This window comes from Convolutriloba macropyga, chromosome 5 (assembly GCF_964194025.1).
Source record: "Convolutriloba macropyga chromosome 5, txConMacr16.3, whole genome shotgun sequence".
In the NCBI taxonomy this organism is placed as follows: domain Eukaryota; kingdom Metazoa; phylum Xenacoelomorpha; order Acoela; family Convolutidae; genus Convolutriloba; species Convolutriloba macropyga.
In genome coordinates, this window is record NC_134472.1 from 15792511 (window position 1) to 15819680 (window position 27170).

A 27170-nucleotide genomic window follows, 5' to 3' on the forward strand; every position below is an offset into this window, starting at 1 on the left:
TAAAATCAAGAAAACAAAGTAGTTTCAAAAATCTTTTTAGAAATTTAAACTGCAAGTCATTTAAACCTTGAGATAAAAACTGAAATCAAACAATTGGTTCATTTATACAACTATAAGAAGGCATTATAATCTTTCATCATGCAGAATATCTTGAACTACAAAAAGGACGACCAACACAAGTTAAAAATTAAAATCTAAAAAATTCTGCGGGAGAACAGTGTCACAGCCGTCAAAAGCAAAAAAAATCACCAAAAACTTTAGATATTTTCCATTGCGCACTCTGTAAACACCAATTGGAACTATCATTAATGTTATAACTTGTCCAGTAAACAAAAGAGAACCTTAACAATTAGCAAACATAGCCCGCAGATTGCCGGAACATAGCCGCGATAGACGCTTGTTGCCTTCCACGAATTGAACCAACTAACGGAACAAAACACACAGATTGACTAAAAACCCTTTAGTATACCACTAGATTTTTTGGGTTGGATGGGTACTGTCAATTTTATAACACAATGTCTATAAAGAAAAGGCCCTGAAAGCTTTCTCAAAATTGACATTTCAAATCAAAAACTAGTAAATGTTCATAAAAATAAAATTCCATAAGTTAGTTCAGAAACCTTTTTTGGAGTCAGGTAAGTCACGAAATTGACCTACAAGCAGAAATGACGTCACGGTAAGACGAAAAAAATGTTAGACAAAGTTTTAAAAAATAGGAGCGCAATAATAGCCGCCTGGAATTGCTGACGCGGCTATTAAACAAGTAAAAATCACAAATTTTCTTTTCGAAAACTGGTAGTAACAAAGCCTAAAACCATTAGTTATAAATTAGATTGACATAGAGATTAAATTCTATTTTACATAGCAAATAAGATTGATCTGACTGTACTGAAAACGCAGCTACATGTTGACAGAAAGAAAACAGACAAATTTCAAAAATTCACTGATATTTTCTAAAAACAAATATATACAGAATTCATAAGAGCCATTAGATATCAGATGAAAACATGGTTTAGTTTAATATCAGATGAAAACATGGTTTAGTTTAAATTGTAGAAGCTCATAGAATATAATTTATTAGTGATACTGAGTCAGGAGACCGCAAAAAAACTAATTCTGGCAAAAAACAAGAATTCAAAACATAGCTGGCAGATTGCCAGAAAATAGCCGCAATAGCTTCGTAGACCTGCCGTCTGAAAAAAAGCTGTCAGAGACCAAGAAAATTGTCTTTTAATTGAAGGCTGATATGTTATATTTTGATTAAAAATCGGTACACGTTTTTGCTGCTATTAGCTGCTCTCAAATAACCTTCATTTAGAGTAGCACATACCCATTTGAACTTATCTCTTTGATTTAAAGCAAATAACAGTCAATTTCAAAGTGAGGAAGTCATTTTTGAGAGCGAGGTGAGTCAAATGTGACCAAAAATTTAATCACGCGAATGAACAAAAAAACTCGCTCCACTAGGAGCGAAAAATGACGTCACGCACGCAATTCAGTTGAAATTGCATGAACAAATGAACAAAAATCAGATTTGAAGTGGTTGTGACGTCATATGATCGTAACAAAATTCGCAACGAAGAAATTAAAAAACCAAGAGAAGGGCAATAATAGCCCCAGCTATCGCTGTGCGGCTGTTAATCAAGTTTACAAAAAAATTGCAAGGCAATGAAAACAATGAACTCATCCTGAAAAACCAATATATATTATGCTCATTAGAGCTCATGTTCATGTAAATGATAGATGCATTGGTTAAATCTCAATTTGAAATCATTCTCACTGGTAATTAACACAAAAACAACAAAAATGGGAAATATTTCATAAAGATCACGCCTTACAATCCGATTAATTGTTACTTAAGAGTCCATGAATAGAAAAAAACTAGCGTCCTATAGCTGCGCGTCTAAATAAAAACACCTGATCGTACCAAATTTTAACTTAATCAATAATTTTGGCAGATCAAATGTTTCAATCAATCAAAATTTAATGAATTTCGGATACATCGGTTAAAATATCGAAAAAATTAGCGAAATTAGGCAATCTTTTAATTCAAGAGTTCTCTTCTATAAACCAGAAGTTAAACTAACCCTTTTTCGTAGGTTAGAAACACTGATTCAGCAGTTTTCAGGTCTATATTTTTAAACAAAGTGGGCTAAAGAAAGCAAATTTAGAGCCATTTTTGATGAAAACGTCTGAAATTTAAAAAAAATAAGCAAAATGTTAACCAAAAAATTTGGGAAACCATTCAGCATCTCTTCCCAATCTTTAGAGATTAAAACAATAACGCTTTTGTTCACAATTTAAACAAATTTTATCAAAATTGATAAGACATTTGGTGAAAAATTAAGGAAAAAGTGAAAAAAAACAATGAAGATCTGTTTACTATTCACAAAACTTTCAACCTCGATAAATCCTTGGAAGAATAAATTTCAAAAAAAATTATATTCTACGCTGGACGGGCGTCATAATGATGTCGTTCACAACTCTCTACAATCAATATATCGATCGGCCAAATACCACTCAAATTTTTGTAAAGAGATTTCGTTGTCATTTATTGTGCATTAACTTCGGAAAATTGGAGACCAACAGTTTTTAGGCCAATTTTTGCCCATCTACCTTTTTCTGAAAACAAAGCAGACGTGACATCACTAGAATGCTCTAAAAAATCTCCAAAAAACCTTCCATCACATGCAATCAACTTTATCGATTTATATACGCAAAAACAAAATTATGAAAAAACGATACCTTTGGAACAATCTTGTGCACATATACTTAAAATCATCGCACTAACGTTAGCAAAATCTAATTCGGCAGAAGAGAAGTGAAGTAAATCACGAAGTTACATTAAAATAATTACGTTAACGAACAGAAACATACCCGGCAGATTGCCGGAAAATAGCCGCCGTTGATTCCAATAAGCATGACTGGGATTGACAGAATAGAAGATATTGAAAAAAAAATTTTTTTGTACAAAAACATTTCTTGGAACATACTTCTGTTTCTTAGAGAGAGGCTACAGGGGCTAATATCAATACCAATAAGCATTAGAGATGGTAACTAAAACTTATATAACGACGTTCAAATAGCGGGCATCTAAAAATGGGCTTTATTGATTTATCCAGTTTCTATTGCTTCAATTTTTTATACTGACTCTGTTTTTATACTGACTCTACTGACACAAAATGTTGAAAAAGCGACAAAATGAGGTATAGCGAAACATTTTTTGCTCGACGAAGTTAAAAAACATAGCAGGACAAGTCCTGACGTACAATTCAATGAATTTTCAATCACTAAACAAAAAATTAGACCTAGAACGGTTTATGAGTGAATTGGGAAAACCATTTCTAAAAAAATCAGACCAAAAAAATTTAAAAAAAAAACAGAAAATCAAGGTCAAAATGCCGCACGTGAACAAAAAACCACTAGCGAGAGAGCGAACTTTTGTTCAAACACGTTTTATCACTATGCTTTAAAATTAGAGGGAAAAAATTTGACACCGCAAAACCACTCGCTTTTTCGCTCCACTTCCTGTTTCGGCGTGATCAAAATCTCTACTCCAATTTGACTTCAAAAATCATGAAAATGTGTGAACAGATCTTAAAAAAAGACAGCGCCCCAATACAATTCAAATTCTTTCAATTGTAAAAAAAAACTAGGAGCGCTATAATACCCGGCTGAGAAGATGAGGGCGGCTATTAAAAACGCTCATAATTGTTAAAAATGAAACCACAAACGGAATGCTGTCAATAAACTGCATAAATGAACAAAAACTTTAAAAAACGAGATCAATAACAGCTGTGCTCAGCTAGCTATCGCTTTCGGGGCCATTAGTACGTAAAAAGCCAAGTTGGTTGAGATGAATGTTGAAACAATGCTCAAGCCATTTAAATCAAAAAATTGTTAAAACATTTACCTTTTCGAGATCTTTCTAGCCAGGCTAGTTTTCAACATTGATGTTTGCAGCAAGCTATGAATTTGCAGCGCACACTTTATTGAGGATTTTACAATGCCGTAAATCACGAAGAGCGATGTCAAATTAATCTTTCTAGGAAACAAACAAATACCCAAATTTGAGTTTTGACTTAGCCGGTCTGGGTCTCGCTGCAAAATAATCAGCATTATGAATTGCAGTTTCACTGAAATGTATAATTAGACAATAGTTAATCTCTAATCCAACTGCACCTTAATCAAATGCACTCTGGTCTTAAAATTTTACAGTTTTACTCGTTTCACTCAAAAGTTCCTACTGGTAAAAAAATAACATAGCCGGCAGATTGCCGGAATAGCTGCGAAATAGACTTGCGTGCCGTAAAATACAGATTGGAAAAAGATACAGAAGTGAGTTGATAATAGTTATCGCCGCCACCTATAAAACTTACAAGTTTATTTCAAAGGAGGTTGTTTTTGGGTGCAAAAAAATTTTCCCTGTCGCGTCTCGAACCGGCGATCTCCGGATTAACAGCCAGTCGCCTTAACCACTCGGCTGTCGGACCATACAATCTGCTTTCTTACAATCAAATTTGTTTTAGGAACAGATTCTGTTTCTGAATAACCTCAATTTAGGTCACGCAGAAAGCGTGAAATCAAGCGCGAAAAAGCCATTTAAGCAGTGACGAGACAGAATGTTCTAGAACAAATGTAAAACGAAAATGAAGCGTCAGACGACGAAACAAAAAACATAGCAGGACAAGTCCTGACGTACAATTCAAAGAATTTTCATTGACTAAACAGAAAACTAGGCCAAGAACGGACTATGAATGTATTGGGAAACCATTTAGAAAAAAATCCGATCAAAAAAATCGAAAAAACTGTAAAAATCAAAATTAAATTGCCGCATGTGAACAAAAAACCACTAGCGAGAAAGCGAATTTTTGTTCAAACCCCGTTTTCTCACTCTACTTTAAATTTAGAGCGAAAAAATTTCACGCCGCAAAACCACTCGCTTTTTCGCTCCACTTCCTGTTTCGGCGTGACCAAAATCACTACTCCAATTTGACTTCAAAAATCATGAAAATGTGTGAACAGATCTTAAAAAAAAAAAGACAGCGCCCCAATACAATTCAAATTCTTTGAATTGTAAAAAACCAAGAGCACCGCAATATAGCTACGCTCAGCTTACAGCTTCGCAGCTATAAAAAACATTCGGAGCTGGACAAGATATTTGGCTGTAGATTGCCCAAAATTTAGAGTATTTCCAGTGCAAAATTCGTTTAATCGAAAAATTCAAGTGCTGAAATCGAGAATTAAACCGATGCCTATGAGGTGTTCGCCCAACCACTTTGGCAGCCCTTAAAATCAAACATCAAAAAAAAAAACGCTCATCTGAGAGCAGTTATTTATAAACTACATGAATTGCATTTTGCACTCATAGTAAATTAATTTGAAGCGATCTTGATACCAATTTAGCTTGCAAACTGCGCCCAATGCAGAAATGAGGTGAGAATTGTCGTTTGATCACATGATAACAAGAAATGCGACAAAAAGTGAATTACAAATGTATCAAACATTTACTGAATAAATTTGTTTAAACATTGGCCCACTCGATTTAAAACTCAGTTCCAAATCAAGTTTTTTCAAAATTTGGCCTTTGGTTACTTCAGTTGACGGAAAGCAGAAATATTGTCATTTCACATGTGCTTTAAAAGTATTTTTAACATATCCTCAGAAGCCATAACGTTAGTGTCTCTCAACGCTCATCAATTAACTAGCCGTAAATGAAAATTTAAGGTTCAGAATACCCATAACGTCCAAAGACCAAAAGTTGATTTATTAAGGCTCCGTTAAAATGAGTACAAATTGAAATGACTTATTAGTTAAATTAATTTCATCCATTTCTAAAGCTAAAGCACTATTTGAAAGCAAGGCAGACTTCTGTTAAGATAAACAATAGAAAGACAGGAGGAGAATGATATGACAACGCACAAACTCAGAGAGCGATCACTTTTCAACATTGAAAACAATTTTGTAAGTTTTCGAGCCAATAAGCGACAAACTAAAATAGTATTTTAACGAAACATAACAACTTTTAGTGCATAATATTGTGATTTTTTTCTTCCATTGTAAAAGAAATAAGTAATTTAAATTATAGAAAATTCAAAAACGTTCGAGTTTCAAAAATTATAGTAATGTGAAAAACTAATACGCTTTCTGAGTGAAACAGGGCAATGAGGAAATAGATATTTAAGTGAAAAACAACAAAGCTCGTTTGTGCAAAAATTGGAAGAAGCACTTGAGATTACAAAGCCGTATCGTCCAAAGTTCCCGCCACTGGTTGACCTTGATTTCCACTAGCTCGGGACAGTTTCTTGGCATTTGCCTCCTCTTCATCGCCATCATCATCGTAATAGCTTACAATTCCACAAACTTTTCGTTTGATCAACGCGAACCCTACATCCCAGAAAAACTCGATAATTTCGAACAAAGATAAGGCACAAAACCCGACATATAGACCTGAGTTACCACCGAAATCTGCCAGTAAGTTGATAATGGTGTACGCCGGGGCCTCCGAGATGGTATCAACATATAAGGAATCCATGAAAACATGGACGTCCACAAGAGATCTTCGGAGGATTTTGGTCACGTTTTCGATAACAGCATCAGTCATGTAATCGTCAACCTCTCGTAAAGCGTCCACAACATCTTCGGCCCACTTGTTCTCTTCTCCAAATTTGAGAACATCAGGATCACTGGATAGAATGCTGTTGAGAAGGAAAGGCTGAAACAATTGCTACAAAGGTTATGAGCCCAATAGTTGTGGCCGAAATGGTTAATACTGAAGCTTGATTGAAAGAGTAACAAAACGTTATTTTACAGCATTCAAGCATGGTCCTGTCACAGCTTGCTAAATAAGTTAAACGCGGGGTTGCGCAAGAACTTTTGCGCGATAAATTTGCAGGAGTATTACTTAAAATACTAAATGGAATTTCCTTTGATGCAGAAATATTTACACCCCGTAGTACACTCGGAGTTGGATATAATGCAAAAAGGACAACAGAGAAGGCGGGCTTTAACATTCAAACGCCCAACTAATGATGAACATACCACGTATGCTTTGGATGGGAATGTACCCACAGACATGAACTGTGAAAAGTAGTCCTGTTCACAGCCCTGCACACAGCCACAGTTGGAAGAATTGACTATTCTGGCTTTAGTCTCACTGTAGCAGTTGAAGTGGTCTTGCTTGTCAAGGTCACAGTCCGGAATTCCCTCTGCTTTTGTAACTACACGAAATACAGTTTTTGAGAGAACAAATTTTAAGTTATCTTTCAATATTCTTGGCCAATCGTTATTATATCTTTTTATCGGTGCCAGGACAAAATACCCAATGTGACAAAATACCCAAAATATACCCACTGTTTTATTTCAATGTTGGAACTACCAGAACAATTACTTCGCCTACTATCAAGTGAAATAACTTAGAAAATATTAACATAACCGACTAACGTCGGTTGAATTGCTCTCAAACGACCGGCGGGCGGTTGTCAGCACCTAGCCACTGTTTAGTGAGGTTAGCTTTCGCTTGATTGAAGAGGCGTGAGGCTAGGGTAATAGACGATATTATCACGCCACATAACAGCCGCTGAAGTCAACAAAAGAGTTAAGGAGAGAGAGAGAGTGCGAGGTAAAACGTGTGCGAGAAAGAGAAGGAAAGAAACGCCAACCAACACACACACACACACACACAGAGAGAGAGAGAGAGAGAGAGACAGAGAGAGAGCTAGAAATTTTTTCCATGAGATTCTAGCCTTGTTAGTAACTAAATCATATAAAAAACTGAAAGTGCAAAATTCAGAAGAAAACTTTACACATTTCGCAGTGACGAAAATGTTCAAAGAACATTTTTTGCCTCTGGATTTTTGTCATGTAACCCATCTGCAAGAATTTAAAAGCTTCGTTGGCCAGTATTAATCGTTAAACTCAAAAAAGGACTCAGAAACTGCAAATAAAATGACAAAAATTTCAAAAAAAAATTGAAAAAATCATAAGTTTTATTAAAAAATCGATAAAATTTGTGATATTAAAAAGTTCAAAACTATTCTATCGCAATTAAAATTGTTCAGTAACCTATTATCAAAGCCTATACGAGGTTTCTTGGGGCTGGAAGAACTTAGATAATGACAAACTTTGAAAAATTTGAAAAAAAAATTCATGTTTTATCCAACAATTGCTAAAAATCGTGATGTTCAAATGTTGAAAAACATTCTATTACCACTAGAAACTATGCAGCAACGTATTATCAAACCCTTCAGGAGGTTGTCTGAACCCTGAGGCTGAAAAATCTTGAATAATGAAAATATATGTCAAAAAATTTTAAAAAATATAGCAATTTTTGTCAAAAAAATGCTAAAATTCGTGATGTTTAAATCTTGAAAATGATTCCATTACTTCTAGAAACTACATAGTAACCTATTATTAAACCCTCGAGGAAGTTCCTGGGCTCTTGAGGCTGGATAAACCTAAAAAACGACAAAAACTTTCAAAAACATTGAAAAAATTTGCAAAATTTATTAAAAAAATGCAAAAAATTCGCAGTGTTGAAATGTTGAAACCATTCTATTACCACTAGAAACTATTCAATAACCTATTATCAAATCCTAGAGTGGATTCCTTGACACCTAGGGCTGCTAGGGCTGAAAAAACTTAAAAAACTGACAAAAATTTTCAAAAATCTTGAAAAAATTGTGAAAATTAGTATAAATTTGCGTTTTTAGCTAGCGGTTGTTCGTCAGTAGCTAGCCACGGGTGGGGGGAGGGTTCACGGGGGTGCCGACAGTCGGGTGGGGGGTGGGGGGGCAACAGGGCGGTGGGGGGGCAAAAGTGGGGGGTCAGCAGTGGGGGGGGTCTTCAACCTCTAAGAACCGCTGTTCACACCATAAGTATAAGACTCCAAAACTGTTTGAGCTGAAACAGAGCTAAAAGGCTCTAAGAGCACTTAATGCCCGCTGGGCGCTACCTGTTTATCCCGTTTTTGAGGACGAAAAGTCAAAAGCGTCAGACGAAAAATTGGTCAAGCGAAAAATCGCATAAAAAAAAAAGACCGACAGGACTAATATAATTGCTACAAACTTCGTTTGAGAGCAATTAATAAAGTTTATTTATCAAGTTTTAAATGTGAGACTATTGGTCATGGCCATGACACAGCGGCCAGGGGGACTTCTCCGATAATCCGATACAAATAATCACAACCGAAAGTGGGATTAAATTACCCGCTTAATTATGATAAAGCAGGCTTGTAATACTGCGTTATCATAATTAAGCCAATTTGTAATCGGATTATTGAACGAAATTATCAGAGGGAATATACTCGGTATAAGGGCATTGGGTATTATGGCACATTGGGTATTTGGGCATTGGGTATATTGTCAATTTATATTTATGTTTCTATCGATGTCTAATGCTAGCATAGAATTTAAAAGTTTGAATGATGACTTACCAGATTTTGATAGTAGATACCCATATCTAAAACAGAAGAAAATTATCACAGTTCTAAAATACGATGTGAAAAATTTTAACTGAACACATCACTGTTCGCAAACATTACCAACCAATCCAGCTGATACCTATTTATATCCAACTTGATGCAAATCAGAAAGAGCCGCTATTCAGCCGCTTCAGGTGAATTGCGATTGATCAGGCAAAGACAAAAAAGATATGGGAAATCTATTACAAATAATATTCAAAATGCTCTCACTAATGTGCAACTCTGGTTAGTTAGATAGATATGCTGCTGCAAAATACCACGTGAAGGCTATTGAGCAAAGAATTGACGCCGTTTAGCAATTTGTCTGCTGCACACTGCTCTATTTCAAAATGATTTTACGCTCTGGACTTTTCTCGTTTATCCAGTTTCTTTTGGTTTCAAGCTCTCTAGAGTTAAGAGTTTCGAGTTAAGAGATGGACTTAAAACTCAGAGACTGAGTTAAGTCTCAAATCAAGTCTTGTGTCAAATCAAGTCTCAAATCAAGAAAAGCGACTTGTGTTGAACAAAAAAATTTAAGGTAACGCGAATAAAAAAAAATAAAGCAGTACAAGTCCTGCAAAAAACCCTAGTCTGTAGAATACCGGAAACAACTCGAAGAGTTGTGCAATATAATCACTAAGCTTATCTCATTTAAATCAGCAATATCACCAAGAATGAACTTGAAAATTGACTGCCTAATAAAACTAGAGCAATTGTTTTAAAATGATAACTCAATTTTTAGTTCAGGGGTTTGGGTGGAGGGAGGGGTCAGGTTGGTGGAGAGAAAGGTGGGTTTGAGGCTAGGTAGATGAGAAAAAAACAACCTGGCCGCAAAATTGAAGAAACTTTTTAAATTAACGCACATGAACAGAAAATTTCCCGGACCGAGCAAATTTTTTCACACTAACTTTTCTCACGCACCTTTAAGGCAGTTTTAATATTATATATACTATCCTTTATCTGCTCTCTTCAGACTTGCATCTGAGCAAATCAAAATCGAAGTTTTGTAGAACGTGCGGTACTGACTTTCACATCATATCTTACAACTTTAAAAACGTAAATCCCCTTATAGTCATAATTACAAACAGCTGCTCATTAGAGTTCAAATTCGTTGCTTTTTGTATAAATTCAGCGCCTAAATAATAGCCTACCTGACACAGTTATCAACGATATATCTACAAGCCAGAAATTTGAAAATAGAAGCCAGACATTTCTGAAGTGTTGTGTATTTACATGATTGCAAGCGTCAGATATGAAAACATAACCAATTAACGTTGGGTGGATTGCTCTCAAACGACTGGTGAGCAGTTGGCTTCGGTAGTAGCCAGCTGGGGCTTAGGGATGCATCAGGTGGGCGTGAGCGAGTGATGGTGAGAGGGGGTTCAAGTGATGGGGGTAGGGTTGTAGGATGGTTGACGGGGATTTGGGAAGTGGGTGACAGAGGGGAGGGGGGGGGGCAGAGTGGGCCAAACTTTTAAGACTAAGAACCGCCCTTCACACCTCGAAATAGTTTCCGCAAAACAGTTTCGGTGAATCGCATACTTAGAGACTAGTAAGGCTCTAAGAGCTGCTCGTTCACTTAATGCCATCCGAGAGCTACCTGTTTATCCCGTTTTTGAGGGCGAAAAGTTAAATGCGTCAGACGAAAAAAAGGTCAAATGAGAAACTACATTAAAAAAGACCACAGGACTAATATAATTGCTACAAACTTCGTTTGAGAGCAATTAAAAACTACAATTCTTCTGAAAAATGAAAATTTACTTACCTACAAGCACCAGTCTCGCAAGATAGTAGCTGATGCAATGCTTGACACATCTGAGTACAAAAATTGGTCTCATACGAGGTCAGAAATCTCTGTGTATTATCAGATAAGTAGTGACTGTTTCTCATTATGAAATCAGGATACGTAGTCACACATTTGCTGTAGGGTGTGCCCAACTTCTTGAAGACGTTCTTTTTCAGAGAAAGTAAGATTTTCACTCCTGGTTGTAGAATGACTGTGTTCATCTCGGGCGTTGGAAATTGATAACTGGGACTAACGCCCATGACAGCGCCAACGACAGGTGACATTAGAGGCAGGTACACCTCTTCGTTTATGGATAATGTCAAATGAAGCCCTGATGTATGTCCAGTGCTGCTAATGTTGTTCTCTTGTTTCATCGAAACTGAAATATATACGGTCAATTTACTTATAAACGATTCACAGACATTTTGAAGCCGAAATAAATGAGAAAACTAGATCCTTTTGATAGGAGGTGAATGGCTGCCCCCACCGAAATAAATCCCACCCAATCGCACAGCCGGTAAATTGCCGGAAGATCTCTCACCAACGGAATAGAAACAGGAAGAGAAAAAAATCACGAAAACTGAGAGCCTAACTTTTTTAGTAAATTGAAGTTTTCATTTGGTCCGTACTTTTTTGCTACGATAAATATGGCTAATTCAGCTTTCCGGTAATACTAATAACAGTTAGCAGTTTGTCAGTCAAATAAATTTTGATAACTAAATGCACAAAGTCTAATTGCCAAGTTTTATTGATTCATCCCATTTCTTTTGATTTCGTTTATTTGAACTTGAACGGATTCACTATATTGAGTAGTTGTTGAATCAGTGAATTTTCTTCAGCGCCTTATCGAAATAATTCACTATATAAACACTACAACTTAAACAGCTTGAATCAAAGGAAGGGCACAAAAAACGTAGTCGGCAGATTGCCGGAAAATAGCCGCCGTTGATTCCCATAACTCTATTGGGATTGAAAGAAAAGAAAAAATCATCAAAAAATGATTTTTGTATAAAAACATTTTTAAGAGCGATTTATTTTGATGGCATTTCGTAATTGAACATACTCCTGTCTCTCAGTGAGAGTCTACAGGGTCTAGTATCAATACCAATAAGCATTATAGATAGTAACTAAAACTTATTAGAACAAAGTTCAAGTACCGGGCATCTAAAAATGGGCTTAATGGGTTTATCCCGTTTCTATTTCTGACTTCAATTTTTTATACCGACTCTGTTCATTTTGAATTGCTTTGCTTAGCAACTGATGTTCAAATTCACTTTTAGCAGAAGGACAGAAGAGTGAAACCAGCCTAGAGAAGTCAAAAAGATTTCACGCAAAATGTCGAAAAAGCGGCAAAATGGGTAAAGCGAAAAAAAGTTCGACGAAGTAAAAAAAAATAGGAGCGCTATAAAAGCCCACTGAGAAGAAGAGGGCGGCTATTAAAAAGATCATAAAACTATACTTAATTTAAACAAAGCTATTAAGCTTAATACGAATATCAGCTAGCAAACGTTCTAAAGAACTTTGATAACCTAATGCACTATGACTTAATGACAGGGCTTTATCGGTTTATCCCGTTTCTTATGAATTTTCTCTTTCGACTTTGACCGTATTCACTACATTGCGTAACTCAAAGCGTGAACGAATTTAAAATCCATTCAGTTGAAACAGTGAGTGACGTAAGTCACAAGTCAAACGTGAAAATCGTGACTTATGTAAAACGAAAAACGCGATTAAAAGGTAAAGCGAATTAAAAGGAGAGCGCCTAAATTAAAGCTGCTGAAAGGATGAACTCGGCTATTAAACCAAAAAGCAACCTACTAAAATTGGAAGAACTGTCAAATTACTGTCGTAGAGTGGATTTGAGTAGTACCTATCTAAGCCCCTGCGAGGCTAGCCTGTGCACGAAGTTAAAGGGCAATGACAAAATAGGGGTCGCTGGGACCTCCCAAAATTGACATGCAAACACTGCTTCAAGCGTTCCTCAGCAGCATCGTTAAACTGCAAAATTTGAGCTTTCAAAAATCGATCGAGCAAAATGTCGCACAAAAACCAAAAACGACCCAAATGAGAACACGTGGAAGTAACAAACATACCCGGCAGATTGCTGAAAAATAGCCGCCGTTGATTCCCAAAACTCTATTAATAATCAAAAAGATTTCACGCAAAATGTCGAAAAAGCGGCAAAATGGGTAAAGCGAAAAAAAGTTCGAAGTAAAAAAACATAGCAGGACAAGTCCTGACGTACAATTCAAAGAATTTTCATTGGCTAATTAAAAAACTAGACCTAGAAGGGACCATGAATGGATTGAGAAAACCATTTAGAAAAAAATCCGATCCAAAAAATCGATAAAAAACAGAAAATCAAAGTGAAATTGCCGCATGTGAACAAAAAACCACTAGCGAGAAAGCGAAGCGAATTTTTGTTCAAACAACTTTTTCTCACTCTACTTTAAATTTGGAGCAAAAAAATATCACACCACAAAACCACTCGCTTTTTTGCTATACTTCCTGTTTCGGCCTGACCAAAATCATTACTCCAATCTGACTTCAAAAATCATGAAAATGTGTGAACAGATCTTGAAAAGCAGGACAATTCCTGAAATACAATTCAAAGAATTGAATGCAAAACTCAGACGTACCCTACCTGACCAGCAGATCAGTTGAACAATGCCAGCCAGAACACAAACAAAATCATCTCAAAAAATTGAGAAACTAAGAGAATCAAAACTAAACAAAAATATACTCTTGCTAAAACTCTTTAACCTTAAGGCAAAATTTTTTCCCTTTAAAGATACCTATTTCCAAGACATGTTCAAAGCTAATCTTTGTTTCTGAAATTACTGCAGTATTATATCTGAAAGACCTGAAAAAGATTCACTGGCCCTTGAAGATCGATTAACTCGAAAATGAACAAAAAATTTAGAAAAAAAAAGAAATCAACTGCAAATTATAAGGAAACGTTAATGAAAAATCACGATACAAATATCTTCAGAAACATTTCTGTGTCTCTAGAGGCTATCCAGTAACCTAATTTCAAGCTTTAAAAAACTCATTGGTTCATAGATCGATAGGCAATAAATTTAACAAAAAAATTCAAACTTCAAAAATGGAAATTCGATCTATTAAAATGTTGAAAACCATCCAATTGCCCCCTAGAAACTATTTAATAAGATACTATAAAACCCTGGATGAAGTTACCTGGCTACTGAGGCAAGAAAAAAACAAATAAAACAAATGTTTTGATAAAACTTAAAAAAAATTGCAAATTTTATCAAAAAACTTCTAAAAGTCAAAAGGTTTAATTGTTGAAAACAAATCCATTGAAACTAAAAACCATGGAATAACTTTTAATCAGAACGTGGCATATGTTTTCTCGCACTTAAGAATGGACTAATATCAAAAACTGACAAAAACTTTAGAAAGCCTTAAAAAAATTGCAGACTTTATCGAAGAAATGCTAAAATTAGAAACATTAAAATGTTAAAAACCACTCTATTGTTACTAAAAACTATGCAGTGCCCTATTAACAAACCGAAAAGGAGGTTGCTTGGTCCCTGAACCTGGAAAAACTGAAAAAACGACAAAAATTTTCAAAAACCCGAAAAAATGCGAATTTTGTCAAAAAAAAATTGCTGAAAATTGTGATACTCAAAAATTGAAACCTATTCCACGGCAACTAAAAATTTTCAATAACTTATTACTGGCCCCTGGGACTTATTACTTTTCTGGCCCCTGGGACTCAAACAACATGAATAATGACAATGTCAAAAAGTATGACAAAAAATTGCAAGTTTTGTCAAATAATGCTAAAACTCACGAGGGCAAAAACTTGAAGACCATTCCACTACCACTAGAAACTATATGCAGTAATCTATCATCGAATCCTTTACCAAACCCTAGAGGAGGTTTCTAGACACGAAAATTTTCAAAGGACCCGAAAAAAATTGCAAAAATTAGTATCATATTGCGTGTTCGTGATTGTAGTACCAAAACATAGAGCTCATAAAATGGTCATAACGAGCAATTTTGTCTCACAAAAGGCTTTCATCAACTTTTAAAAACTTCAACCTAAAACTAATCAAAACAAAAAAATCACAAAAAACGTGAAAAATTTCACCATTTTGAGCCCAAAAACTCCTAAAAATGACCTTGTTACCTTAAATTAAGGCCATCCCAGCAGCTGCACCACTAAAAGCACTTGAAGGACTACTAAAGCCCACTCTGGGCCTCTAATGAAACTTAAGGCCCGCTGGGTTTTACCTGTTTATCCCGTTTTGAAAGATCAAAGTGATTGAAAAATGTGTGAACACATCTTAAAAAAAACACAGCGCACCAATACAATTCAAATTCTTTGATTTGTAAAAAAAAATAGGAGCGCTATAATAGCCGGCTGAGAAGATGAGGGCGGCTATTAAAAATTAAACATTCCCGGCAGATTGCCGGAAAATAGCCGCCGTTGATTCCAATAAGCATGATTGGGATTGAACGAATAGAATATATTGAAAAAAAAAAGATTTTTGTACAAAAATATTTTTTAAGTCCGATTTATTTTGATGGCATTTCGTAGTTTAACATACTTCTGTTTCTTAGAGAGCGGCTACAGGGGCTACTATCAACACCAATAAGCATTAGAGGTGGTAACTAAGACTTATAGGAACGACGTTCAAATAGCGGGCATCTAAAATTGGGCTTTATGGGTTTATCCCGTTTCTATTTCTGACTTCAATTTTTTATACCGACTCTGTTCATTTTGAATTGCTTTGCTTAGCAACTGATGTTCAAATTCACTTTTAGCAGAAAGAGAGAAGAGAGAAACTAGCCTAGGGAAGTCAAAAAGATTTCACGCAAAATGTCGAAAAAGCGGCAAAATGGTAAAGCGAAAAAAAGTTTGACGAAGTAAAAAAAAAAACATAGCAGGACAAGTCCTGACGTACAATTCAAAGAATTTTCATTGACTAAACAGAAAACTAGATCTAGAACAGACTATGAATGGATTGGAAAAACCATTTAGAAAAAAATCCGATACAAAAAATCGAAAAAAAAACAGTAAAAATCAAAGTGAAATTTCCGCATGTGAACAAAAAACCACTACCGATAAAGCGAATTTTTGTTCAAACACCGTATTCTCACTCTGCTTTAAAATTAGAGCGAAAAAATTTCACGCCGCAAAACCACTCGCCTTTTCGCTCCATTTCCTGTTTCGGCGTGACCAAAATCACTACTCCAATTTGACTTCAAAAATCATGAAAATGTGTGAACAGATCTTTAAAAAAAGACAGCGCCCCAATACAATTCAAATTCTTTGAATTGTAAAAATACGAGCGCAATAATAGCCGGCTGAGAAGATGAGGGCGGCTATTAATAATGGTAAATCGGCATTTTCGAAACTCTCAAAAAAGTGACTCTAAAGTTTATTTATATCAATAGAGCATCTATTATCGCTACTGCGCAGCCGCTTTCCTATTAAAGGTAATAGAGAACTTGAAAATGAAAACAAATTCTCAAAAACACGAATAATATTCTCGAATTAGTGGAGGCTCGATTCTATCGTGGCCAGCTTTATATGGGGGTACCTTACGGAAGTGGCTAATGCGTTGACTACGGAGCTTCAAATTACGTAGTTACAGGTAATTATAGACCATTATTTAGATTTGAAGTGAAATAAAAAACGAACTCCAGTGCGCCTTTTGTTGGCTTTAAGAAGCAGACTGCCACCAATTCAATTCAGCAGCATAAGTTGCAAATCAAAGAGCAATTTAGCTCTACCAAAACTCAAAAAGTCAAGGACGTAGAAGTCACAGCGCTCCAGCGCTTTAACGAGCGCTTTCCGTCCTGATTCAAAACCACTCGATCGATTAAGGAAATAGATAATCAAGAAAAGTATACTCAACTTTAAAATCTGAACAATGAAGCTGTGTTGACTTTTCCGTCGAGTTTCAGAACCATTCGATTGTTAAAAGTAGATAGTCAAAAAAGAAAATTTAACAATAATTGCGTCAATAAAAGCAGAGAGCAATAAAAAAGTTATTTAAAAAATCTGAGCAATCAAGCTAAACATAACCGACTAACGTCGGGCGAATTGCTCTCAAACGACTGGCGAGCGGTTGGCTTCGTCAGTAGCTAGCCACGGTTTATTGAAGCTAGCGTTAGTTTGATTCGACTCCGCAACTTTTAGTTTTCTAGCTTTGTTAGTAAACAAATCAAATAGAAAACCGATATTAAAAAATTTGCGAAATATTGGAAAATTTTAAAGCTTCCAGATTTCGCAGTGAAAATGTTCAAAACTATTTTTGTCTCTGGAGTTATGTCAAGCAACCCATCTGAAAGACTTGAAAAAATTCGTTGGCCAGTAATGATAGTTAAACTCAGAAAAGGACAAAATCATTCAAAAATTTTGAAAACAATCGCAAATTTTAACAATCTTGCTAAAATCCAAGACATTAATATCTTCAAAACCATTTCATTGTCTCAAGAGACTATCCAGTATCACTATTTCAAGCTTTAAATAGTTTTACTGGCTCAAAAAGATCAAACTTGGAACATGATAATAATTTTCCGAAAATTTAAAGAAAATTATATTTTATCGAAAAAAGTGCTAAAGCTGGAGTGATTAAAATATTGATAAACATTCCATTATTCTACAAACTATGCGACAGCCTATTATAAAGCCTTGGAGGAGGTCCGTAGGAACCTGCCGCCGGAAAAAATGATAAAAAAAGAAAAAGATTAAAAACTTGAAAAACCAAATAAATTTAAAAATTGCTGATCTTAAAATCTTGAAAAACTTTCCATTACATCTAGGAGCTGTGCAGTAACTTATGCTCAAACTCCAGAGAAGGTTATGTGGCTGTTGAGGTTGGAGAAACCAAAATAAATGACAAAAAATTTCAAAAAACTGGAAAAAAATTAGAAGTTGCTAAAATAACTGCTAACATTTGTGATAAAAGTTGTAACTAATCCATGGCCAACAAACAATTTTCAGTAACTTATTATCAATCCCTAACGGAGATATTCTGTTAGGCTGGAAAACATGAATAAATGACAATGACAAATAAACTGAAAAAAGCGAAAATAAACTGACAATAAATGTTGAAAAAAATTTAAAAATTGCAATGTTTTGTTAAAAAAAATATGCTGAAATTCCTGGTGCTGAAATCTGAAAAACAATAAATTCCATTTAAAAATTATACAGTACCTATTTTTGAATCCTAGAGGAGGTTTCTCGAGTCTTGCGGCTGGAGAAACCTAAAAACCGACAAAAACTTGAAAAACCGACAAAAAACTTGCAAGTTTTATCAAAAAAATTGATAATATTTGTCATATAAAAGATTCTTCCATGACGAATTGTTTCAATAACTCATTATCAATACCCTAAGGACGTTTTCTGGCCCCTGCGTCTCGAAAGAAGCGGATAAGGGAAAAAATGTCCAAAACATTGAAAACATTTGCACGTTTTGTCAAAAAAATGCTAAAGTTCGTGATGTTAAAATGTTGAAACCATTCCACTACCCCTAGAAAATATGCAGTAACCTAATATAAAACCCTAGATGAGGTTCATTGACACCTAGGGCTGAGAAAACTCAAAAAAATGACAAAAATGTTCAAAAAGCTTGAAACATTTATGAAATTTAGTGTGAAATCGCGTGGTTTTAGCGATCGGTTGTTCGTCAGTAGCCACGGGAGGCGGGGGGGGGGGGGGGGGGGGGCAATATGGGGGGGTCAACAGTGGGGGATGTCGTCAACCTCTAAGAACCGCCCTTCACAGCATACGTATGTCTCCAAAACAGTTTGAGCTGAAACAGAGCTGAAAGGCTCTAAGAGCACTTAATGCCCGCTGGGCGCTACCTGTTTATCCCGTTTTTGAGGACGAAAAGTCAAAAGCGTCAGACGAAAAATCGGTCAAACGAAAAATCGCATAAAAAAAGGACCGACAAGACTAATATAATTGCTACAAACTTCGTTTGAGAGCAATTAAAAAAAACTCGAAACTATATTGTAGAAAAAAAATATTGCGCTGAAAAATTGGCCATGAAGTAATAGACAGAAGAAAAACAACGACAAAGATTTGAACAATTTTAATTGAATCTAACAAAACACTTGAATCTTTTAAAATTTATAGATTCTGTATTTAAAAAAAAACTAGAGAAAGACAAACTTAAGATCCATAAAACGCCAACAACGGTTAAAAAACTGCGCCGAAAAAAAAACGCAAAAAGGTCGAAACCAGCTCTAAACTGAATAAAGCCTAATAAACACCATTGAGAAGGCAGAACCAGGTTAATAGTTGACCAGACATTTATTGTTCTATGTTTCAAAGCCAAAAAGGCAAAGTAGCAACAACAGACTAATGTCCGACTAATTGTTCTCAAACGACAGGCCAGGTATTGATTGTAGAGAATTTAAGACAAGGGAGGCCCGCCTCACCGAGTAAGAAAGGGAATATTACTGGGGATCAGAAAACTTTGGGGATCTCAAAGCCCAAACATAAACTGACTAACGATGGTAAATTTCTCTCGAACGGCAGGCTGGGGCAAATAATTTAGTGGGAGTGTAGCCTAGAAATGTTTTATGGGCGTAAAAAACGACCGTACAGTGGTTGGAACCCCAGACCTCGATGTTGGCAGTCTGATATCTTAACCACTCAGCCACAAGGCCTTTGATTTCCGTTCGCTCACAATCGCTTCCAGCAACAAAGTTCATTTCAGAATGAGAACAACTTAGATCACTGAAAAATGAAGAACTAAAGTGAGAAAAAGTCACTTAAGAAGTCACAGAACAAAAGCGTAAGAAAGGTCAAGCAAAAATGTAGCATAAAAGACCAACACGTTTGCAACAATTGCTTCAAACTTTGTGCGAGAGCAATTAGAAATGCTCTTCATACCGCTGTTCTGTCTTCAGGCGACCTGTCTGTCTATACCGACTAGCGTCGAAAGACTTGCTCACACATGACTGGTGCGGGCTGACTTTAGGTAGAAGGCACAGTGAGGGGTGGGTCCTGTGAGGAGGGGAGGGATGACAGGGGAAAGCGGGACTAGTGGATTATTCAATGAACCGTGCAATTATAAACTAAGACTTAAAATTGTCTAATACCAAACAAGTGATAGCTTGAGCAAAGCCCATTCATCAATAGCCACTTACAGTTAGTTTCACGGTGATTGAAAGTGTAACACTTTCCATACTTCGTGTGTCTCCAGGTCTTCCAGAAGTACTTGAAACTGCCTGCATTATCAGCACAGGGGTGGTTGTTGTACGTACACAGCTTGATCAGACTTTCCCTCTCTATCCCGTACTCTTTCACAGACTGTTCAGTAGGAATCAGTTTAGCTCTGACCGCAGAGTAGTATGGATCTTTTCGTGCAGTCCTGAAATTCGACAGGTTTGATAAATCGGATATCTCTAATAGTAGAGCTGTATCTTATTGTATCTTACCACTGCTTCGCGCATTTTAGACTGGCCTAAACTCTTTTATTGGAATATTGAAAACAGGTTTTCAAACTCAACGGTTTTGTAAGCTAATTCCAAATTTAAGACCAATACGGACAAAGAACAATTGAAATGCCAGACAAAACACGAAAATTTACGTCATTGTAAATTGTACTGCCAGCTCTCGTTTTCGAAGTATTACAAAGGCAAAAACTGGAAAAAATTTTCGGCCAAACATTAGGAAGAACAGCTGGTAGAAAAATTTGCAAGACAAATATGCAAACTGATATGCTATTTTCCAAATCCTGTTTTTCTAGAATTTGGATACCAATACGCTAGTCACTAATGTGATGTCTGCGTTGTCACAATTTTCTTCTCTCAGGCGATTACAATAGGGACAAAAAAAACAAATTTCAATTTACATCATTTTACGCCAATGAATAAAACCAACCAATTACCGCCGAACAAATTACTCTCCAACGACCAGCGAGGGCCTGGCTTTGTGCAACAGAGCGCAAAGAGAGCACACGCACTTAATGCCCTTGGGATTAACCACTTTATCCCTTTCGACAAAAAATAAATTACTCTTGTGAAACAAAAAAATGTTGAATGAGAAGACATACACAACAACAATAATTGCTTAGAATTTTGGTCGAGAGCAATTCATTAGTTTCCCTAATTTTTCAAAATCAATGAAGGGAATCATAATTGAAGATAGCCGGCAGACTGACGGAATAGCTGCAAAAGACTTGCATACCGTAAAATGTGTAAAAGGTGTATCATTAAGAATAATTTTGGGTGCAAAACTTTTGAGAACCGAGATGTTCGAACCCCAACGCCAGCGTAAGAAGCAAAAGCATTCATCACTCGGCTAATAGGCCCATGTCAACGTTCATCTTACAATCGATTTTGTTTTAGCGATAATTTTAGAGTGAACAATTTACGTTATGGAAAATGCCAGAAATCAATCGCGAAAAGTGACTGAAAAAGTCGAGCAAAATAATGTTCTAGAACACATGCAAAATCAAAGACAGCCAGACGACGAAACAAAAAATATAATAAGACAAGTCCTGGCAGAAATCACAAGAAATTTTATTGACAAAACAAAAAAGTGGACCTAGAATCGAGAATAAATGGATTGATAGAACCAATTAGACAAAAATCAAAAAATTGAAAAATAAGGAAATCAAATTCAAATTGACGCATGTGTACATGACTACAAAATTTTTGTTCAATTTCGCACTCCATTTTCTCTACTTTGAAATTGAAGTGAACAAAATTCACGCCGAAAAACCACTCACTTTTTACTCTGCTTCCTGTTTCGGCGCGACGGCAAAATCAAAAAATAATATTCTCTAAAATTCAAAATTGTCTACAAAACGATAAAATGCAATTTCCAAACCATTATTCGTGGAGAACTTTTAAATAGTTTGCTAGAACAGTCACCTACCCAGAAGTTTGCAGAGAAATATTAACCAACAAACTTAAAGAAAACAACGAAAAAAACAAATGAAGAAAACTAAAATTTTGTAAAAGTTATTTTGGTGAAGTGCCCTGTCTAGGGTGAGGAAAAACCAAAGAAACAAAAATAAAAAATAAAACCAGTTCAAATTTACAAATTTTACTCAAATTTACTCATTTTCTTTAACAAAGTCAACTTAAAACTAAAATCAATGAAATGAAGAGACAACCAAAATTGCTGGAACATTTTAGCGTCCCAAATTTGGTCACAGATTGAAGAATACAAAAATGGCAAAAATGGTTTAAGAAAACCGCTGCAAATTGACACCAAAAATGTCAAATTTGCGTCAGATGGTCAAAAATATTTCCAAAGGCACTAATACCAGTTTAAGTAATTGCGAAAGCCACTTTTGATGGAAAACGTTGGAATGGAAACTGAAAAACTGCTTTCCATAAGCCGCACGTGGTTAAAATTTCCTCGCTTCGAGAAAATTTTTTCACACCAACTTTTCTCTCTCGCAAATAAGCGACATAAAATAACTCCCTCTTGTCTCTCAGCTCTTCAACAAATTGACCTAAACACTTCGTTTTCACGCATTTCACTTCCGTTTTCAAATACACACCTACAAAATAACCAATTGAAAAAAGACGCTCCACCAATACTTCTCTTCGAGACAGCGACTTAATACAATTCAAATTCTTTGAATTTTAAAAGCAACCAAGAGCACCGCAATACAGCTACGCGCAGCTCACAGCTTTGAATCTATAAAAACTTCGAGTGTCAATAATTTTTTTATGCAAGGGTAAGGGTGGTCACAAATATCAGTGAACCCCGAAATACTATTAGCATTGGTTAAATACTTACAAGGTAAGTTGCTTGTAGAGAGACAATTCCTCACTAAGGTAGACATCGGCTTCAGTTCCGAAATCATCAGTGTCCGTCAAACTGTTGAAGGCTGAAAAACAACAAGCATATTAGAACAATGTTACCCTTAATCAAAATACAAAAAAAGCACACGACTGACTTTCAAAACATTCTAACGTCACGAGAGAACATTAAACGAAATTGAGAGAAAAGGCTCAGCTAAATTTTGGAGACTTTTAAGAGAACAGAAATTTGAGAAAATCACTGAAGAATCCCGATTTTCTATAAGAGAACAGCTTTCCACTCCAGACGATATCACTGCACATAAGTTGCATTTAAAATAAGCTTTCAACCAGCGCACATGAATTTAACTAAAATAGCCACTTAGCAAAGCGCCATGAAAACAAATAATAAGCGTTCTCTTGTTTGATACAGCGTGAATATTAGTACTCGGGGTGGGGGGTCTAGTACTCAGAGAAAATCAATTAAAACGCAACTCCTATGTTTCGCTGCTCAGCGTTAAAAAAACTATGCGAAAGTCTTAATACAATTCTGGAAGCTAAGTTGTATAGAGTTGAGCCTACACGACTATTTACACAGCTACTTCCAAGCTTTTGCTTAAACGGATAATTAGAGGACTGACATAGCCTTCATCAAATCTCCAATAGGTAAACATCCAACACTACTGTTTTTTAAACGCTCGTTTGCGAGAACTTCCTGCTGGTTGCTTAATTGATCATCTGTAATAATTAACACTTTGTTTTAAACATAGCCGGCAAATTGCAGGAAAATAGCCGCCGTTGAAGCATGTCAGGATTCAAACAGAAAAAGAATAGAAATTGACACACTCTTTTCTAAGTGACAAAAAGTCTTCTAATTCTTACAACAAAGCCGGCACCGACTCGAAGTACATTCCTTTCGGCCCCAACCAACCACTCATAGAATAAAATAAGCCCTCTAATTAAATTTACGAATCATTTTAAACAATAGCAAGTTGGGCCACCCAAACCACTATTGTAAAAACAATTCTCAATACAAATAATCTTTATTCAATAACTAACAACTCTTTGATATAAAACAAAAGAAACGCTACATACAGGAAACCGGTGGAAGGGGAAGAATAAAACAATTTAAAAAACGTTCCATAAAATTTTTAAACATGTAACTCCAAAAAAGGTTAAAAAACTTACTCTCAACTTTTATTCTGGGAACATCTTAATAAACTTCTGATCGATTAGTGCTCTACGCAACTCCTGTCAGAGAAAAACAACAGGGCAAAATGGCAAAAATAGCTCAAAATTGCGCCTGAAAGTCTAATATTTTTAAATTAACTGATCAAAAAGGCCACCAAAAGCACTAATACTAGTTTAGTTGATTGAGACACACCGTTATCCGATAAGGTTAGAGTTAAAAATAAAAATACCGCTTTGAAAAAGGCCGCACGCGATCAAAAAACTTGCTCGCTTAGCGCGAAACTTTTTCATTCCGACATTTTTTGCTTTTTCTCTCTCTCTCAGAAAGACGCTTGAACAAAAACCACTAACAACTTTCTCTGCTTGACTTTTGATCAGCAGATTGACCCAAACACTTCTTCCCACGTGCAGTATTTGTCTTGCTTCTAAACCACATCCTCTAAAAACAGAAGTCACCGATTACAAAGAAAACCATACCCGGCAGATTGCCGGAAAATAGCCGCCGTTGATTCTAATAAGCATGATTGGGATTGAAAGAATAGAAGATGTTGAAAAAAAAAAGATTTTTGTACAAAAACATTTTTTAAGTCCAATTTATTTTGATGGCATTTCGTAGTTGAACATACCTCTGTTTCTTAGAGAGAGGCTACAGGGTTTACTATCAATACCAATAAGCATTAGAGATGGTAACTAAGACTTAAAGGAACGACGTTCAAATAGCAGGCATCTAAAATTGGGCTTTATGGGCTTATACCGTTTCTATTTCTGACTTCAATTTTTTATACTGACTCTGTTCATTTTGAATTGCTTTGCTGAGCAACTGATGTTAAAAATCACTTTTAGCAGAATGAGAGAAGAAACTAGCCTACAGAAGTCAAAAAGATTTCAAGCAAAATGTTGAAAAAGCGGCAAAATGAGGTAAAGCGAAACATTCTTTTGTTCGACGGAGTAAAAAAAATTAGGAGCTCTATAATAGCCGGCTGAGAAGATGAGGGCGGCTATTAATAAAACCATTACTCCTCTTCGAGTCATAAAAAGGAGAGCACCAAAAAATCGCCGATGAGAGGCCGACGCAAGTGAGAGGCTGCCGAAGTTTAATAAGAAATAGAGGCTGACAAAGTTTAATAAGAAATAGCCACGCCACTCAAAAAGCAATCTAAACAACTTTAAGTGACAAATTAATAAGAGTTGTTGAAATTCACTCTGCGGACCTTTATATTAGGGACCTAGCAGTTTCATTACAAAAAAAAACATATATGGTTGAATATCGGAGTCGTGCAAAATAATAACCGACATAACCTTACCTAAATATATCTGTGGTTGAATACAATGCCTGTAGATGAATAGTCAGAAGGGACAGTTATGCGAAGAACACTTCTCAAAATGGTCTTTCCACCTTGAGTATAGCTTGCAGTTCATAATAACTATGCATTAGTAACTAAGCAACTGTTAAAGTTCAGTGTTAGAAACGGAAGTTTAAATGAAAGGAGTCAAAAGTTCAAGTCATGAAAATACTTGCTTCAGCTAAAAAAAACCTGCAGAATCCCAATACACCTCTTCGACCGGTTGATAAACCTGTAGAATACAAATACTCCTCTACCAATCGTAAAGACAAGGAATACAGCATGTAGCTACACTCAGCTTACAGCAATACAGTTACGCGCATCTATAATAACAAGATATGAGATGCGCTCGCAATATTAAGATAAATTATAATTGCAAAACAGAAACGTTCCACTTTAAATTAAAATTGGCCAGGTTACAGCCAATTAAAAAATCTGAGCCAGGACACTGCCGAGGAACTAAAACTTCTAAAAATCAAGCAACCCTTTAAAAAGCCAGAAAGGAACAAATTAAACAGCCAGTATAATTAAAGAGCCAATACGATTAAAAATTCAAGATAAACTCTTCAAAAAACAGCTATAACCCAATCAATTACATCAGTAGCTTACTAATATTACTAAGCTTAATACTAATACCAGATAGCATTCACTCTAAAACTTCTTAAAGGTTTTATGCAAGTTGAGAGTAATAGACGTTCTCACAGAGCATTAAAAAATCAAAATAGATAGAATGAGTTATAAAAGGGGAGAGAACGAGAGAGATCGATAGCAGCAGAGATATATAATGAGTCGGATAGCAAAAAGATTTAAAAATACGAAAAAAACCCAAAAGACAGAACAAAAGAAGGTTGAAAGCAGAGAAGGAAAACCGAAAACAGCGAGTCTGAGAAAAGGCCAACGGGAGCGAAAACCAAAAAATAGGAATTAACGAGAAAAAAATATAATCGAAATTGATGAGAGAGGAAAAACAGAAAGCATACAATGCTACAGTAACCATACGAATATCAGGAACCCACCGCATGAAAAACGATAGGAAATAAAAAATTGAATCAAAAACAGACAAATAAAAAGAAAAGAAGAAGTCAGTAAACAACCGAGAAAAAGAGAGAGAGAGAGAAAGGAGGAAAAAGGAAAACGAACGAGAGGAAGAACGCAAGAAAAAATGAAAGCGATAGAATGAATTAAAAGGGGACAGCAAAAAGAAAGAAGCCCAAATCATGAGAGAGAGAGAGTACAAGAACAGCTAGATAGTGAGCAAGCGCAAAAAGCAAAAATTTGAGCGCAAAAAGAACAGTTAGAGAAAACACTTGAGGAGCAGATATAGAAGATCACAAAACAGAAAAAATGAAAGATAAAGAAACTGAAGAAGGGGAGAGATACAGCAGTTCAAAAGAGAAGAGAAAACAGATCCTGGGTGAGACAATGAATTCCGGTTCTCATAAAAAGGATGAATGTGTTAATGAGAACACAATTGATGTGCCCAAGACGAGGAAGGTCGTGATAAAAAGAATTATTAGTAAATGCTTTTACGAAGTCAACAAACACGAAACTAAGTTAAAGGGCTGGCTAATGCCACCAACAAAATCTTCCTCGAAAAAATTGAAGAAGAAAAATTATATCCCTATCATGTTTTGTATGC

General features: G+C 35.7%; 1 protein-coding gene across 2 annotated transcripts in view; it reads right to left on the reverse strand.

The window, feature by feature from the left end:
- Positions 1-5790: 5790 nt before the first annotated feature.
- The window catches only part of LOC142339165 (uncharacterized), a 204828-nt gene continuing 183448 nt past the window's right edge, over positions 5791-27170 (reverse strand). For both annotated transcript variants that reach the window (XM_075388959.1, XM_075388960.1), the window contains exons 9-14: positions 22996-23086; positions 20385-20608; positions 11226-11625; positions 9434-9459; positions 7042-7220; positions 5791-6715 (exon numbers count right to left, since the gene is read on the reverse strand). In XM_075388959.1, the coding sequence (XP_075245074.1) occupies positions 6236-6715; positions 7042-7220; positions 9434-9459; positions 11226-11625; positions 20385-20608; positions 22996-23086 (1400 nt within the window). In that variant the 3' untranslated portion in view covers positions 5791-6235. The remainder of the gene's footprint in view (positions 6716-7041; positions 7221-9433; positions 9460-11225; positions 11626-20384; positions 20609-22995; positions 23087-27170) is intronic.